The sequence below is a fragment of the Oncorhynchus mykiss genome, chromosome Y, assembly GCF_013265735.2.
Source record: "Oncorhynchus mykiss isolate Arlee chromosome Y, USDA_OmykA_1.1, whole genome shotgun sequence".
Lineage (NCBI taxonomy): Eukaryota > Metazoa > Chordata > Actinopteri > Salmoniformes > Salmonidae > Oncorhynchus > Oncorhynchus mykiss.
The window spans coordinates 42,915,816-42,929,199 of NC_048593.1; the positions used below are offsets into that span (position 1 = coordinate 42,915,816).

The window sequence follows — 13,384 nt, forward strand, 5'->3', positions numbered from 1 at the left end:
GTCAGAGTGCCAGGTCTCTGTCCATTCAGAGACATCAGTATCAAGCCTGTCTGTCAGAGTGCCACGTCTCTGTCCATTCAGAGACATCAGTATCAAGCCTGTCTGTCAGAGTGCCAGGTCTCTGTCCATTCAGAGACATCAGTATCTATCTGTCAGAGTGCCATGTCTCTGTCCATTCAGAGACATCAGTATCAAGCCTGTCTGTCAGAGTGCCAGGTCTCTGTCCATTCAGAGACATCAGTATCTAGCCTGTCTGTCTGGCTGGACAGAGTCTCTATGTGATGGTTCCATACATGTTTCTCGTAACACACACAGGTCACTGTTCTATTACCAATGGCAGTTAGGATGGGTCATATTTGACTCACAAGCAAGTACTATGTTGAAGTTTGAACAGGTCAGACTAAAACCTACCTAATTCTGTTCTTCTCATCGATGACTGTTGGTGAGCAGGTAAGTGGTCAGGCTGGAGGTGAGGTCTTTGCCAGAGCCTCATTGATGGACATAGCAGCATAGCTCAGTTCCTGGCCCCTCATCAAAGATACTGGTCGATCTCACACACACACACACACACACGCACACGCACACACACACAGATTCCATTACCAATGGTAGTTATGATTATCTTGGTGGAACCAAGCTATGGATGTGTTCAGCTTTCTATTTCACTTCAGATATCATCAAATTAAATAGAATGATAAACACAGATCAGGCTGGTTCCCATCAGGCTAGGTAATACCCTGGTCATTATATGGTGATCAGGCTGGTTCCCATCAGGCTAGGATATACCCTGGTCATTATATGGTGATCAGGCTGGCTCCATCAGGCTAGGTTATACCCTGGTCATTATATGGTGATCAGGCTGGTTCCCATCAGGCTAGGTTATACCCTGGTCATTATATGGTGATCAGGCTGGCTCCACCAGGCTAGGTAATACCCTGGTCATTATATGGTGATCAGGCTGGCTCCATCAGGCTAGGATATACCCTGGTCATTATATTGTAATATACCCTTGTAAAACTGACCATCCTACCAATCCTCGACTTTGGCGATGTCATTTACAAAATAGCCTCCAATACCCTACTCAACAAATTGGATGCAGTCTATCACAGTGCAATCCGTTTTGTCACCAAAGCCCCATATACTACCCACCATTGCGACCTGTACGCTCTCGTTGGCTGGCCCTCGCTTCATACTCGTCGCCAAACCCACTGGCTCCATGTCATCTACAAGACCCTGCTAGGTAAAGTCCCACCTTATCTCAGCTCGCTGGTCACCATTGCATCTCCCACCTGTAGCACACGCTCCAGCAGGTATATCTCTCTAGTCACCCCCAAAACCAATTCTTTCTTTGGCCGCCTCTCTTTCCAGTTCTCTGCTGCCAATGACTGGAACGAACTACAAAAATCTCTGAAACTGGAAACACTTATCTCCCTCACTAGCTTTAAGCACCAACTGTCAGAGCAGCTCACAGATTACTGCACCTGTACATAGCCCACCTATAATTTAGCCCTATCAACTACCTCTTTCCCAACTGTATTTAATTAATTTATTTATTTTGCTCCTTTGCACCCCATTATTTTTATTTCTAATTTGCACATTCTTCCATTGCAAAACTACCATTCCAGTGTTTTACTTGCTATATTGTATTTACCTTGCCACCAAGGCCTTTTTTGCCTTTACCTCCCTTCTCACCTCATTTGCTCACATCGTATATAGACTTGTTTATACTGTATTATTGACTGTATGTTTGTTTTACTCCATGTGTAACTCTGTGTTGTTGTATCTGTCGAACTGCTTTGCTTTATCTTGGCCAGGTCGCAATTGTAAATGAGAACTTGTTCTCAACTGGCCTACCTGGTTAAATAAAGGTGTTCTCAACTGGCCTACCTGGTTAAATAAAGGTGTTCTCAACTGGCCTACCTGGTTAAATAAAGGTGTTCTCGACTGGCCTACCTGGTTAAATAAAGGTGTTCTCAACTAGCCTACCTGGTTAAATAAAGGTGTTCTCAACTGGCCTACCTGGTTAAATAAAGGTGAAATAAATAAAAAATAAATAAATATAGTGATCAGGCTGGTTCCATCAGGCTAGGATATACCCTGGACATTATATAGTGATCAGGCTGGTTCACACCAGGCTAGGTTATACCCTGGACAAAGCTGTTGCAACTGAGAGGTGAAGGTTGCTGGCTGGATACTTGCCAACATGTGTCTGACTGTTCCATTCATATGAATGTTCACAGTGAGGTCATGTGGTTGACTGTTCCATTTATATGAATGCTCACAGTGAGGTCATGTCTGTCTGTTCCATTCATAGGAATGCTCACAGTGAGGTCACGTGGTTGTCTGTTCCATTCATAGGAATGCTCACAGTGAGGTCATGTCTGCCTGTTCCATTCATAGGAATGCTCACAGTGAGGTCATGTCTGTCTGTTCCATTCATATGAATGCTCACAGTGAGGTCATGTCTGTCTGTTCCATTCATAGGAATGCTCACAGTGAGGGCATGTCTGACTGATGTTGATGAGGGACCCCTTGCTGGTCATCTCGATACTGCGTGTTCAGCTGCAAACTGGACATCTCTAGAACTGCAGCAGGCACTCTTATGAGGTGGTGTTGACTGGGAGGGCCAGTGACGGGGAGATATAATAAACAGCCAAGTTGTAAATTGTATTTTGTTCTACAGAAAGGACAAAGATTGGTTTTGCTAATGATTCTACTAGATGTATCTGCTAGTTTATCAAGCCGGTTATTTTTTTACCATTAAACTTTTCACATAACAGATTTCCTGTCGTTGTTGATGAAGCCGTTCGTGTCCTCAGGGCAGTAACTCAGGTCACTATCAGAGGCCTCGTGATGGGGTGTCCTTGACATAGGATGTCGAGGGAGACTGGCAACAACAGAGGAGGTGTAACAGGGGGTACTTCTATCATAGGAGTTGAGGGAGACTGGTCACAACACAGGAGGTGTAACAGGGGGTACTTCTATCATAGGAGTTGAGGGAGACTGGTCACAACAGAGGAGGTGTAACGGGGTACTTCTATCATAGGAGTCGAGGGAGACTGGTCACAACAGAGGAGGTGTAACAGGGGGTACTTCTATCATAGGAGTCGAGGGAGACTGGTCACAACAGAGGATGTGTAACAGGGGGTACTTCTATCATAGGAGTTGAGGGAGACTGGTCACAACAGAGGAGGTGTAACAGGGGGTACTTCTATCATAGGAGTCGAGGGAGACTGGTCACAACAGAGGAGGTGTAACAGGGGGTACTTCTATCATAGGAGTCGAGGGAGACTGGTCACAACAGAGGAGGTGTAACAGGGGGTACTTCTATCATAGGAGTCGAGGGAGACTGGTCACAACAGAGGAGGTGTAACAGGGGGTACTTCTATCATAGGAGTCGAGGGAGACTGGTCACAACAGAGGAGGTGTAACAGGGGGTACTTCTATCATAGGAGTCGAGGGAGACTGGTCACAACAGAGGAGGTGTAACAGGGGGTACTTCTATCATAGGAGTCGAGGGAGACTGGTCACAACAGAGGAGGTGTAACAGGGGGTACTTCTATCATAGGAGTCGAGGGAGACTGGTCACAACAGAGGAGGTGTAACGGGGTACTTCTATCATAGGAGTTGAGGGAGACTGGTAACAACAGAGGAGGTGTAACAGGGGGTACTTCTATCATAGGAGTTGAGGGAGACTGGTCACAACAGAGGAGGTGTAACAGGGGGTACTTCTATCATAGGAGTCGAGGGAGACTGGTAACAACAGAGGAGGTGTAACAGGGGGTAATGGTAACAACAGAGGGAGAATGGCACTTTCATTCTGAGCTCTTGCTTGACAAGCTGTTAAAATAGCAAGTGAACCTTCGAATGCAATTTATTTTTGGAGGTCGGTCAACCATTGCTGGACATGTTATGGTACATGGTATGGTACATGTTATGGTACATGGTATGGTACATGGTATGGTACATGGTATGGTACATGCTATGGTACATGTTATGGTACATGGTATGGTACATGGTACGGTACATGGTATGGTACATGTTATGGTACATGGTGTGGTACATGTTATGGTGCATGCTATGGTACATGTTATGGTACATGCTATGGTACATGTTATGGTACATGCTATGGTACATGGTATGGTACATGGTATGGTACATGTTATGGTACATGGTATGGTACATGGTATGGCACATGGTATGGTACATGTTATGGTACATGTTATGGTACATGGTATGGTGCATGGTATGGTGCATGGTATGGTGCATGGTATGGTGCATGGTATGGTACATGTTATGGTACATGTTATGGTACATGTTATGGTGCATGGTATGGTGCATGGTATGGTACATGGTATGGTACATGTTATGGTACATGGTATGGTACATGGTATGGTACATGGTATGGTACACGCCATTGCTCCTTCTGGTAGATTCCGGCGTCCGTTCAACTGTGCACTTTTTGCCTAACAGAAAAACAGGGTTGGCGATTGTCATCATCCCTCAATTATAAACGTAGCTCGAGAAATAAGGTCATCTCGTTTGGAAGTTAATTCTATGCTTTATAGACTGACTAATTTTTTATAATTTTTTTTAAATCAAGAAATGTATGGAATAGAAACGCTGTTTGTAAGTTTAAAAAAAAAATGTTATCAAACTCAGCCCTTTATATATTCCAGTGTAAACATGACTGTCTCATGTTTTGTAAAAAACGGGTCAACTTTGAGCACCTTTTATCTCCTGAATTTTTCCGCCTTCAGGTCTGAAAACATCACTTTCTGACCACTTCTTCCGTGGGACAGCAGGTATGGAATGTTTTGTTTAAAACAAAATGGATTTACCTTAATTAACGCCAGTTAGAATTGGATCGGGGGGGGAAATGGTTTAGTTGTCCGAATCTCAACAGTAACCCTTTAATCTGAGTCTGGCTCTTAGGACTTGTAAACAGACACACATGGTGTTGTCTTAGACTTACGGTCCGACACTGAACATAGCAGGCGGAGCTGGTTCAGTGGTTTTATCTCTCACACACACACACACACACACACACACACACGTATGATTTATTATTAATGTTTTAAACAAAAGGATGCGAGAAAAAAGTGATTTTTAAACCCATTAGTGCAATGACTGAACGTCTCCATTAAATAAATAAAAATATATATTTTAACCTTTATAACTAGGAAAGTCGGTCAAGAACAAATTCTTATTTATAATGACGGGCTTCCCGGGGAACAGTGGGTTAACTGCCTTGTTCAGGGGAACAGTGGGTTAACTGCTTTGTTCAGGGGAACAGTGGGTTAACTGCCTTGTTCAGGGGAACAGTGGGTTAACTGCCTTGTTCAGGGGAACAGTGGGTTAACTGCTTTGTTCAGGGGAACAGTGGGTTAACTGCCTTGTTCAGGGGAACAGTGGGTTAACTGCTTTGTTCAGGGGAACAGTGGGTTAACTGCTTTGTTCAGGGGAACAGTGGGTTAACTGCCTTGTTCAGGGGAACAGTGGGTTAACTGCCTTGTTCAGGGGAACAGTGGGTTAACTGCTTTTTTCAGGGGAACAGTGGGTTAACTGCTTTGTTCAGGGGAACAGTGGGTTAACTGCCTTGTTCAGGGGAACAGTGGGTTAACTGCCTTGTTCAGGGGAACAGTGGGTTAACTGCCTTGTTTCAGGGGAACAGTGGGTTAACTGCCTTGTTCAGGGGAACAGTGGGTTAACTGCCTTGTTCAGGGGAACAGTGGGTTAAACTGCCTTGTTCAGGGGAACAGTGGGTTAAACTGCCTTGTTCAGGGGAACAGTGGGTTAAACTGCCTTGTTCAGGGGAACAGTGGGTTAAACTGCCTTGTTCAGGGGAACAGTGGGTTAACTGTCTCGTTCAGGGGAACAGTGGGTTAACTGCCTTGTTCAGGGGAACAGTGGGTTAACTGCCTTGTTCAGGGGAACAGTGGGTTAACTGCCTCGTTCAGGGGGCAGAACAACCGATTTTGACTTTGTCAGCTCGGGGGGGATTTGATCTTGCAACCTTTCGGTTCCAAGTCCAATGCTCGAACCACTAGGCTACCCTGCCGCCCCCAGCATACACTAAGCATCCTTCTAATGAAGCCTAGTCCTCCTGCACTGGAAAACAGGCTCCATTTGAAGAGAGAATTTTAGTCCTTGACTAGGCTTCCGTCTGTGTCTGTTACTAAAACTCGGTGACATCTCTCTTCTCCCCTTTCCAGTTATATAAACACGTGGTCCAGATTGTTGAGAAGTTCATTAAAAAGGTGAGGCGCCTCCACACCTCATCGTCTTCTACACTGTGTGCTATACTTTCGGGATAGTCGACTCAGATCCTTACGAGATCCTAATCGCTGCTAGTTTTCTGTTCTACCTCATACCTCGATATCACCCAGGTGGTGACCCAGGCCTACATCAGTCCCTGATTTTAAAGGGGAAGAATTTAAGAAAGCAGTGGAACTGGCTTGGAGGTCCATACAGGCCTATACATTATCCACATCCCAAACTTCCTAGCATTGAGGCCTATACATTATCCACATCACAAACTTCCTACCATTGAGGCCTATACATTATCCTCAGCCCAAACTTCCTAGCATTGAGGCCTATACATTATCCACATCCCAAACTTCCTAGCATTGAGGCCTATACATTATCCACATCATAAACTTCCTAGCATTGAGGCCTATACATTATCCACATCCCAAACTTCCTAGCATTGACGTCTCTACATTATCCACATCCCAAACTTCCTAGCATTGAGGACTCTACATTATCCACATCCCAAACTTCCTAGCATTGAGGCCTATACATTATCCACATCCCAAACGTCCTAGCATTGAGGCCCTATACATTATCCACATCCCAAACTTCCTAGCATTGAGGCCTATACATTATCCACATCACAAACTTCCTACCATTGAGGCCTATACATTATCCTCAGCCCAAACTTCCTAGCATTGAGGCCTATACATTATCCACATCCCAAACTTCCTAGCATTGAGGTCTATACATTATCCTCAGCCCAAACTTCCTAGCATTGAGGCCTATACATTATCCACATCCCAAACTTCCTACCATTGAGGCCTATACATTATCCACATCCCAAACATCCTAGCATTGAGGTCAATACATTATCCACATCCCAAACTTCCTAGCATTGAGGCCTATACATTATCCACATCCCAAACTTCCTAGCATTGAGGTCTATACATTATCCACATCACAAACTTCCTACCATTGAGGCCTATACATTATCCTCAGCCCAAACTTCCTAGCATTGAGGCCTATACATTATCCACATCCCAAACTTCCTAGCATTGAGGTCAATACATTATCCACATCATAAACTTCCTAGCATTGAGGCCTATACATTATCCACATCCCAAACTTCCTAGCATTGAGGCCTATACATTATCCACATCACAAACTTCCTACCATTGAGGCCTATACATTATCCTCAGCCCAAACTTCCTAGCATTGAGGCCTATACATTATCCACATCCCAAACTTCCTAGCATTGAGGCCTATACATTATCCACATCCCAAACTTCCTAGCATTGAGGTCAATACATTATCCACATCCCAAACTTCCTAGCATTGAGGCCTATACATTATCCACATCCCAAACTTCCTAGCATTGAGGTCAATACATTATCCACATCCCAAACTTCCTAGCATTGAGGCCTATACATTATCCACATCCCAAACTTCCTAGCATTGAGGTCAATACATTATCCACATCCCAAACTTCCTAGCATTGAGGTCAATACATTATCCACATCATAAACTTCCTAGCATTGAGGCCTATACATTATCCACATCCCAAACTTCCTAGCATTGAGGTCAATACATTATCCACATCATAAACTTCCTAGCATTGAGGCCTATACATTATCCACATCACAAACTTCCTACCATTGAGGCCTATACATTATCCTCAGCCCAAACTTCCTAGCATTGAGGCCTATACATTATCCACATCCCAAACTTCCTAGCATTGAGGTCAATACGTTATCCACATCATAAACTTCCTAGCATTGAGGTCAATACATTATCCACATCCCAAACTTCCTAGCATTGAGGCCTATACATTATCCACATCCCAAACTTCCTAGCATTGAGGCCTATACATTATCCACATCCCAAACTTCCTAGCATTGAGGTCAATACATTATCCACATCCCAAACTTCCTAGCATTGAGGCCTATACATTATCCACATCCCAAACTTCCTAGCATTGAGGCCTATACATTATCCACATCCCAAACTTCCTAGCATTGAGGTCAATACATTATCCACATCCCAAACTTCCTAGCATTGAGGCCTATACATTATCCACATCCCAAACTTCCTAGCATTGAGGCCTATACATTATCCACATCCCAAACTTCCTAGCATTGAGGTCAATACATTATCCACATCCCAAACTTCCTAGCATTGAGGTCAATACATTATCCACATCCCAAACTTCCTAGCATTGAGGTCAATACATTATCCACATCATAAACTTCCTAGCATTGAGGCCTATACATTATCCACATCCCAAACTTCCTAGCATTGAGGCCTATACATTATCCACATCCCAAACTTCCTAGCATTGAGGCCTATACATTATCCACATCCCAAACTTCCTGTCTGGCTGTCTGTCTGTCTGTCTGTCTGTCTGTCTGTCTCGCTGTCTGTCTGTCTCGCTGTCTGTCTGTCTCGCTGTCTGTCTGTCTCGCTGTCTGTCTGTCTCGCTGTCTGTCTGTCTGGCTGTCTGTCTGTCTGTCTGTCTGTCTCGCTGTCTGTCTGTCTGTCTCGCTGTCTGTCTCGCTGTCTGTCTGTCTGTCTCGCTGTCTGTCTGTCTGTCTCGCTGTCTGTCTGTCTTGCTGTCTGTCTGTCTTGCTGTCTGTCTGTCTTGCTGTCTGTCTGTCTTGCTGTCTGTCTGTCTTGCTGTCTGTCTGTCTTGCTGTCTGTCTGTCTCGCTGTCTGTCTCGCTGTCTGTCTGTCTCGCTGTCTGTCTGTCTCGCTGTCTGTCTGTCTCGCTGTCTGTCTGTCTCGCTGTCTGTCTCGCTGTCTGTCTCGCTGTCTGTCTGTCTCGCTGTCTGTCTCGCTGTCTGTCTGTCTGTCTCGCTGTCTGTCTGTCTCGCTGTCTGTCTGTCTTGCTGTCTGTCTGTCTGTCTGTCTTGCTGTCTGTCTGTCTCGCTGTCTGTCTGTCTCGCTGTCTGTCTGTCTCGCTGTCTGTCTGTCTCGCTGTCTGTCTGTCTCGCTGTCTGTCTGTCTCGCTGTCTGTCTGTCTCGCTGTCTGTCTGTCTCGCTGTCTGTCTGTCTCGCTGTCTGTCTGTCTCGCTGTCTGTCTGTCTGTCTGTCTGTCTGTCTCGCTGTCTGTCTCGCTGTCTGTCTGTCTGTCTCGCTGTCTGTCTGTCTGGCCGTCTGTCTCGCTGTCTGTCTGTCTTGCTGTCTGTCTCTCTGTCTTGCTGTCTGTCTCTCTGTCTTGCTGTCTGTCTGTCTGTCTCGCTGTCTGTCTGTCTCGCTGTCTGTCTCGCTGTCTGTCTGTCTGTCTCGCTGTCTGTCTGTCTCGCTGTCTGTCTTACTGTCTCTCTTTGTCTGTATGTCTCCTCTCTCTCTCTCTCTGTCTGTATGTCTCCTGTCTCTCTCCCTCTTTGCCTGTCTGTTTGTCTCGCTGTCTGTTTGTCTCGCTGTCTGTTTGTCTCGCTGTCTGTTTGTCTCGCTGTCTGTTTGTCTCGCTGTCTGTCTGTCTCGCTGTCTGTCTGTCTGTCTCGTTGTCTGTCTTACTGTCTCTCCCTGTCTGTATGTCTCCTCTCTCTCTGTCTGTATGTCTCCTCTCTCTCTCTCTGTCTGTATGTCTCCTGTCTCTCTATCTCTCCATTTAATTTTCAATTGACTCTCTTTCTGTCTGTATCTTACTCCCCCCCAGTGTAAGCCGGAGTACAAGGTGGCAGGTCTATATGTTGTAGACTCCATCGTCCGACAGTCCCGTCATCAGTTTGGCATGGACAAGGACGTGTTCGGGCCACGGTTCACCAAGAACATCACAGGAACGTTTGAGAACCTCTGTCTCTGTCCCACTGAAGAACGGGTAAGACCATGATGATGATTATAATGGTGGTGAAACAAGTTATGATGGATACCTGAGGACGCTGTACTTACTTATAACAAATCTCTCTCTCTCCTCTTTTCTCTGCTCTTTTCTCTCTCTCTTTCCTCTCTCCTCTCGCTCCTTTCTCTCTCCTCTCTCTCCTTTCTCTCTCTCTTTCTCTCTACTTCTTTCTCTCTCCTTCTTTCTCTCTCCCCTTCTTTCTCTCTCTCTTTCTCACGATCCTCCCCTCTCTCTCCCTCTCTCTCCCTCCTATCTGTAGAGTAAGATAGTGCGTGTGTTGAATCTGTGGCAGAAGAATGGTGTGTTTAAGATGGAGATCATCCAGCCTCTTCTAGATATGGCGACATCTGGTTCCAGCAGTGTTGCAGACACCGAGATGGACGACCCAGACCCAGGTATTACTGTCTGTCTGTTAACCCAGACCCAGGTATTACTGTCTGTATGTTAACCCAGACCCAGGTATTACTGTCTGTCTGTTAACCCAGACCCAGGTATTACTGTCTGTCTGTTAACCCAGACCCAGGTATTACTGTCTGTCTGTTAACCCAGACCCAGGTATTACTGTCTGTCTGTTAACCCAGACCCAGGTATTACTGCTGTCTGTCTGTTAACCCAGACCCAGGTATTACTGTCTGTCTGTTAACCCAGACCCAGGTATTACTGTCTGTCTGTTAACCCAGACCCAGGTATTACTGCTGTCTGTCTGTTAACCCAGAACCAGGTATTACTGTCTGTCTGTTAACCCAGACCCAGGTATTACTGTCTGTTAACCCAGACCAAGGTGTCACTGCTGTCTGTCTGTCTGTGGATATGTCAGTCTGTCTGTCTGTTAGCTCAGACCAAGGTATTACTGCTGCCTGTCTGCCTGTCTGTCTGTGGATATGTCTCTCTGTCTGTCTGTCTGTCTCTGCCTGTCTGCCTTCCTGTCTGTCTGTCTCTCTGCCTGTCTGCCTGCCTGCCTGTCTGTCTGTCTCTCTGCCTGTCTGTCTCTCTGACTGTCTCTCTGCCTGTCTGCCTGTCTCTCTCTCTGCCTGTCTGTCTGCCTGTCTGTCTGTCTGTCTGATTCTCTTGTACTGCTGTCCTCCAGGTTTCCCCTCATCCCCGTCACCAGTAAAGGGTAAGGTCACCTCAGTAACGGAAAACACTGTTGTGGCGCCTGTCTCTCAGCTGCAGAACTCTGACGCATTCGCCGCTGTCGCTCAGCTCTTCCAGTCCTCAAAAGGACAACAGGTGTGTGTGTGTGTGTGTGTTTTTTATTTTTGCTAGTCCCATCTTCAGGCATCCCCCAGTGTCCTAACTCAGCTCTCTCTCTCTCACTCTGCAGCTTCAACAAATTTTCCAGAACTTTCAACAAAATCCACCCCAGACCCACAGCCACCCCCAGCCTCAACCCCAGCCTCAACCCCATCCCCAGCCTCAACCCCCACCCCAGACCCACAGCCACCCCCAGCCTCAACCCCATCCCCAGCCTCAACCCCAACCCCAGCCTCAACCCCATCTCCATCCTCAACCCCATCCTCAACCCCATCCCCAGCCGCATCTCCAGCCTCTACCCCATCCCCAGGCTCAACCCCATCCCCAGCCGCATCTCCAGCCTCTACCCCATCCCCAGGCTCAACCCCATCCCCAGCCGCATCTCCAGCCTCTACCCCATCCCCAGGCTCAACCCCATCCCCAGCCGCATCTCCAGGCTCAACCCCATCCCCAGCCGCATCTCCAGGCTCAACCCCATCCTCAACCCCAGCACCAGGCTCAACCCCATCACCAGGCTCAACCCCAGCCTCCTGCCAACCTCCACCACCTCCACTCCCAGCTCCATCTCCAGTCCCTGACCCCTGCCCTGGGTACGACCGCTCAGCGACTCCCCCTCCCCTCCAGCGAGCTCAGCCAGCAGAAAACAGCGTTTGACAAGGTGGCTGTGAGTTCCTCTTCTTACTGTCGACCTTTAACCACAGAGTTCCCCTTCCTTGTCCCACAGGGGTGTTAGTGACGGGGTAAAGGGGATTCAGAATAGTTTATTTTTTTGGTGGCGTTTCAAAAATGATTGTTTTTATGGGGAAATGTCTCGTCTCTAGTAATGGTAGCCTCTCGTTTGTCTAGACGCTGTTGAACAAATCAACAACCTAACCTAGATTTAGACTTGAATGAGAATAACCAAAATATTTATTTAACCAGGTCAGTCATTTATAAAACACATTCTCGTTGACCGTAACGACCTGAACAACACACGGGAAATACACTGTGCAGCAAAGCAAGACATTTCTTGAAAATCTCAACACACACAGTGCCTTCGGGAAAGCATTCAAACCCCTTACGTTACAGCTTTATTCTACAATTGTAATCAGTCTACACACAATACCCCATAATGACATCACAATACCCCATAATGACATCACAATACCCCATAATGACATCACAATACCCCATAATGACATCACAATACCCCATAATGACATCACAATACCCCATAATGACATCACAACACCCCATAATGACATCACAATACCCCATAATGACATCACAATACCCCATAATGACATCACAATACCCCATAATGACATCACAATACCCCATAATGACATCACAATACCCCATAATGACATCACAATACCCCATAATGACATCACAATACCCCATAATGACATCACAATACCCCATAATGACAAAGTGAAAACAGGTTTTTAGACATTTTTGCAAATGTATTAAAAATAAAAAACAGAAATATTGATTGATTGAACATGATTTGGAAAGGCACACACCTGTCTATATAAGGTCCCACAGTTGACAGTGCATGTCAGAGCACAAACCAAGCCATGAGGTCGAAGGAATTGTCCTTAGAGCTCCGAGACAGGATTGTGTCGAGGCAAAGAGCTGGGGAAGGGTACCAAAACATTTCTGCAGCATTGAAGGTCCCCAAGAACACAGTGGCCTCCATCATTCTGTAGCCACCAAGACTCTTCCTAGATCTGGCCGCCCGGCCAAACTGAGCAATCGGGGGAGAAGGGCCTTGTTCAGGGTGGTGACCAAGAACCTGATGATCACTCTGACAGAGCTCCAGAGTTCCTCTGTGGAGATGGGAGAACCTTCCAGAAGGACAACCATCTCTGCAACACTCTACCAATCAGGCCTTTATGGTAGAGAGGCCAGACAGAAGCCACTCCTCTGTAAAAGGCACATGCCAGCCTGCTTGGAGTTTGGCAAAAAGGTACCTAAAGACTCTCAGACCATGAGAAACACGATTCCCTGGTCTGATGAAACCAAGATTGAACTCTTTGGCCTGAATGCCAA

The 13,384-nt window shown here is 46.3% G+C and overlaps 1 protein-coding gene across 1 annotated transcript in view; it reads left to right on the forward strand.

Annotated features, from left to right (window-relative positions):
* The window catches only part of scaf4a (SR-related CTD-associated factor 4a), a 52,408-nt gene that overhangs the window by 13,455 nt on the left and 25,569 nt on the right, over nucleotides 1–13,384 (forward strand). The window contains exons 3-7 of the mRNA XM_036967728.1: nucleotides 6,216–6,260; nucleotides 9,914–10,075; nucleotides 10,356–10,491; nucleotides 11,184–11,326; nucleotides 11,421–12,014. Of these exons, the coding sequence (XP_036823623.1) occupies nucleotides 6,216–6,260; nucleotides 9,914–10,075; nucleotides 10,356–10,491; nucleotides 11,184–11,326; nucleotides 11,421–12,014 (1,080 nt within the window). The remainder of the gene's footprint in view (nucleotides 1–6,215; nucleotides 6,261–9,913; nucleotides 10,076–10,355; nucleotides 10,492–11,183; nucleotides 11,327–11,420; nucleotides 12,015–13,384) is intronic.